This window comes from Mastomys coucha, unplaced genomic scaffold (genome assembly GCF_008632895.1).
Source record: "Mastomys coucha isolate ucsf_1 unplaced genomic scaffold, UCSF_Mcou_1 pScaffold14, whole genome shotgun sequence".
NCBI lineage: Eukaryota > Metazoa > Chordata > Mammalia > Rodentia > Muridae > Mastomys > Mastomys coucha.
The window spans coordinates 23,780,012-23,784,938 of record NW_022196896.1 but is presented as its reverse complement, the minus strand read 5'-3'; the positions used below and the strand labels follow the sequence as shown (position 1 = coordinate 23,784,938).

Here is a 4,927-nt window from a genome sequence, read left to right as displayed (position 1 = left end):
CAAGGAAGGAACTAGCCAACACAGTATTTCTGGTGGAATAAAATTCTTATAGAATACCTGTGTTTCCAAACACTGAAAGAGGAAACAAATCTTCGTTTGCTAATTTTCAAAGTCTATTAGAAAAACATAGTTATCACAAAGGAATGAGGATAGAAAACTTAGCTTCTCCACATAAGTAAAATATTCAGTGTCAGGCAGATCCTGCCAGCATCCCTTTGGGATGAACAGCTTGAAATGTTGTTTGTTCTTTTTGTTATTTCGGGTTCAAATCTGAATAGCAGCCAAGACTTGGAAAGGGAGTCATATGCCTACAGGTGTCTAAGGTCACAGCCTCCAGAATTCTGAAAGCCTAATTTTGAGATTTGATCATGGCATGAAACCTGAAAACAGTCACCCTTCATGGTGTGTGTCTCAGTGAGAATGCTTTTTGAAGGAAACTATGACACTGCCCACAGTGATCTTTAACTCATCTACATGTCACAAACTGACCAGACAGCATTAAAGGACAGAGGCCTTTCTATACATAATCTCTGCTTTCTACAGCCAAGAGTCTTCTTAATACCTGTGAATATCCTGAACTCATTTAATGAGGGAATAGCAGGTAGCCTTAAGGACAGTGGATGGAAAGCAGTCATTAAGATTGATTACCAGTAAGATGAGAAATAGCGTCTTGAGTCGCGAATAAAAACGTCATTCTTTTCTTGAGCTTATGTAAGCAAAGGCTGCTATTGATCGGTCCTGTTGTCCACTTTACAGAGCAGATGGGGTTGGTGGCTGTATCACTTGTTTATTACATCCTCTTAAAATTAGTGGCCGTTTACCCAGATGGGCCTGGGAACACAGCTGTGGATAGGAGAGAATAAATGAAACCTGTCTGATGCCTCCATGCCCTTTAGAGATGTCAAAGTGTTCCAGCTGTAACAAAGAAAATTTCACTTTCATTTGACATTACAGTGATATATGATATTTTAAAAATCAAGTCACACAAAATTTGTTGACACAGGTTTTTTTATTAATATTTATTTTCATAGTTTGGACATTAAGTAAATGTAATCAAGAAACTGAAAATCTGTACATAATTCATATTTTCAATGTTCACCTGAAATTTCATGTTGAGTATGCATCAAATCCATTTTAATGTTTTTTAAGTTTATTAGGTGGCACATGTTGAATTATTTATTTTATATTTATATGAAATGTAAAATATGTTCATACAAATGCAAATGAATTGCTTCCCCATGAAACAAAGCAAGATAAGCAGTGTGATACAAAGGTGGAAATCAGTAGGTGTTCTAGAGCCTTCTGTGTCATGGGCTGACTCTGGTCTTTCTTCCTGTGCAGTAAAATAACAAGTTAATATTGACAAAGCTACTTTACAAAACACACACACACTACTATTTTGAAGGAAATGTAGTTTTATTGGATATTAAATTTTATCCATTATTTATTTAATACTAATGATTAATAAAATTAACATCACAATACCAAAGGTAGTGCATGCTCCCTGTCTGCTGAGCTAAAGTGGATCACACTAGTTTATGTCTCATGAGTTGAGCACTCACTTTTGTTCCCAACTCTATAATGTACAAATTTTAGGGTTCTAAAAAGTAGAAAGTAGATGAGAGGAAACAGAAAAAGAAAGAGATACAGAGCTTAATAAAGGTGAAAAGGAGTCAATGGATGTTGTGGTGAGTAGGAGGGATGTAAGGAAAGGTGAGGGACGAGGAGAGGGAAGAAAGATATTTTATAATTCTATAACAATGTCAAAATAAATATGAATGGTTATGTTCATATAGCATCTATTTCTTGAAATCAATTATCATGGAAGTTTCTTCTCAATACAAAATAGTGATAATTTGTAAAATATCTTCTGGTAAATTACATCACTAAGCAATAATATTAAAAAGCAGTTACATGTATTCAGTCAGAGAACAACTGGAACATATAAGCAGAAACTTCACTGGTTGCACTTAAAATTTTGGTGATAAAATTAAGAAAATATATTAAAACAATAAATTTAAATTTTACCCCTAGAAAAATCATAGTAGAAATGCCACATAGTAGAAATGTGAACTTACTGTTGCAGTACATCTTGTTTATGAAAAGTAGATTACTAATTAATAAGTATTGTGCTGACATTATTTATCCTACACCATAGAGTAATATTGCTATTGTATGTGCTGAAGCTGGTCTTTCTTCAGCAGCTTAAGTCTACCGTATTCTCTTCTTTAGGAAGTTGGCCTCATGCTTGCAGCTATCCTGGCCCTCCTACTGGCTTTCTATGCTTTCTTTTACCTCCGACTGTCCACGAACATTGACTCTGATCTGGACCCAGATGAAGATTAGCTGAGCAGCAATCAAAAGAGGAAAGGAAATAAGTCTGATAAGAACATCTTTGGGGACAAACAGGTTGCCAATTTCCAAAACTAGAACAGTTGGAAAATTTCCTTCTTGGTACTGTCAGTTTGCAGAAATATCTTTGTGCTTAGTGGTATAGGGTATAAAAAGACCTTACCCAGCATTCTAGGATCATGTATGCTACTTGATACTTTATAAATCTCTCTGCTCTGGCAGATATCCTATTCATGGTACAGTTAAATAAGATGGTAACATATTTTTTTTTCAGATTTTGTTCCAGTGTACATGTATAACTCCATCAGTTACAAGTCATTAAACCTATTATATATATCCTATGTATATTGTAAGAAAAATATATATTACCATTTGCAGAAGCATACTCAGAATCATATTCAGAATCCAAGAAGGGACAGAAAGACGTAGGAAATTGCTATTTTACAAGGAAGCATGCGTTCTTTCCAGACATATTTTCTGTCATTAGGGAGACTATCTGCACACGCATCCACAGTAATCTTTCTCTTCCTTGCCAACTGTTAGTGCACATGTGCTGCTGCGTCAGAACGGCACCTGGATGCCAGAAGCTCAAGAGTCACATATGTCCCTAAAGTGGAGTTCCTCGTCTCTTGGGCTGCCTGAACTGGTGTAAATAGAAAGTTCAGCTGATCTTGATTTTAATTAACTTATTACACCATTAATATAAAGTTAGAATTCTATATTAATTACGTTGTTCTGGCTGCCTGCAGTATCAGTTTGCCCCTCTTATTAGGGAGCTGTGTAACAATCTGCCATTTAATTGTGCAGGGTTTTTTACACTGCAGAATTAGCAGAAGTATATGTACACAGAATTTTATTGATTTGTCTCTTACATTTGAGCATTACAAAGTTTTTTTAATTGCATTTTGTCTCTTGTGAATTAATGATGACTCTAGAGAAAAATAAATAATAGAAAAATATATGTCACATGCTCTTTTATGTGTATTTTTTAAAATATTTTCTGTGTGTTTTCTGGTTTAGTATAAAGGCTATTCAATATTTTTATTGGTAATCAGAATTTTAACAAATTTTAAAGTGCATGAGCACATGAAGCTTAGAAGATATATATATATATATATATATATATATATATAATGTTATATATATTATATATGTACTTGTTAGCTACTCTGTGATGTAAAGATGCATAGAAAATGGCTATTTTGAAATAAGTACTGGCTTTTCGAGTGTATATTGACTTTATGAAAAAATAAAAACAATTCTAAGGTCATTTCAGCGCTTACCAAGAGACAGAAGCACTAATAAATGCTGTAGGAATAAACCAGGCTTTATAGTATAGTTCCTAAAAGGACAGATATTCTTTGATACTTTTGAGAAAGTCAGTATGTCAGTGTAGCATTTGTTCTGTAGAAATTTTTAAGTAGCGTAATTTATTTCATCAGTGTGAAACAGCCAAAGATTCCATTATCCTCACATATTATTTATGCCAAACATCTGAGGGCAAAATTTAGCCAGAGTTGTTTGCTGGATTCTTCCTTTGAACTCACAGACTTAAGAGAGGGAACAAGAGCTCTTGCATACTCACCACAGAGGACCCATCCAAGTGGCATTTTTAGGAAAGGTTGCAGCATTTTATGCCATGTGGTATGTCTGTTCGCGAAGTGGGAGGCAAGGGAATATCCAAGCTGGCATTTTGGATTTGATGGGCCTTTTACTTTCCTGAGTGACATGCCACATGTCAAGAAATGCTGCTTTCTTCCAGTCTCATCACATTTACGTGAGCAATTTTCATTTAGTTATTTCCCTCCCATATGGTGTTAAAAACAGTCACATCCAATGAAGCATATTTCTGGTTTTCTGTGGTAACTGAAGTGAGAGGACATGTAATAATTGCTTATCAGCACCTATCCAGGTTACATAGTTCTCAGTGTTCAAAATAGATCTGTGTCTCCTGGAAAATGTGTGACAAGTGGCTATCCTGGAAGAAGCTCCCCCATCGCGTTTCACTCATGAGTTGTGCTCTGGGAAGAAAGCCTTGTTTCTATAATAATAAATATCAGTTGAAATCCACTGTAATAATAAGCAAGTTTCACTACCTGAACTTATCTGTGTTCTGGGTCTGTTTATGTAGCTGGTTGATTTGTGACATTCCTAGAGAAGAAATCCCAGGCGAAAAGCTTTAATTTCAGTAAATAGCAGGTAAAGAGAGACAGAGATATTTTTACATAATACTGTTTTCACAAATGCAAATTTCATAAACTCGCATTAACTGGAAGCAGCCAATCTCCTAAACAGAAATACCATACTGAAAGTCTAGTTTGAATATTTCAAGGCAGAGAGAAGTTAACGCCATGCTGTTTCAGGGGACCACATTTTTGATTAGTGGACAGCATTTGTCATAAATGTGGGATTAGAATCAAGTATAATGTTTAGACATGGCTACACCTCCCATAATAATGCACACTGCCCAGAATGATCAAGGCAAAAAATAGGAAAACATTATAATGATCTTTAAGGATCGTTGGAATCTGTTAACATGCATTGTGGCATAAATTTCCAAGGGCACAGAGCTGTG

The 4,927-nt window shown here is 35.2% G+C and overlaps 1 protein-coding gene across 6 annotated transcripts in view; it reads left to right on the top strand.

Annotated features, from left to right (window-relative positions):
- Triqk (triple QxxK/R motif containing) overlaps positions 1–3,318 on the top strand; it is a 74,539-nt gene extending 71,221 nt beyond the window's left edge. For all 6 annotated transcript variants that reach the window (XM_031366584.1, XM_031366582.1, XM_031366585.1 and 3 more), the window contains one exon: positions 2,233–3,318. In XM_031366584.1, coding sequence (XP_031222444.1) covers positions 2,233–2,346 — 114 coding nt within the window. In that variant the 3' untranslated portion in view covers positions 2,347–3,318. The remainder of the gene's footprint in view (positions 1–2,232) is intronic.
- The last annotated feature ends 1,609 nt before the right edge of the window (positions 3,319–4,927 follow it).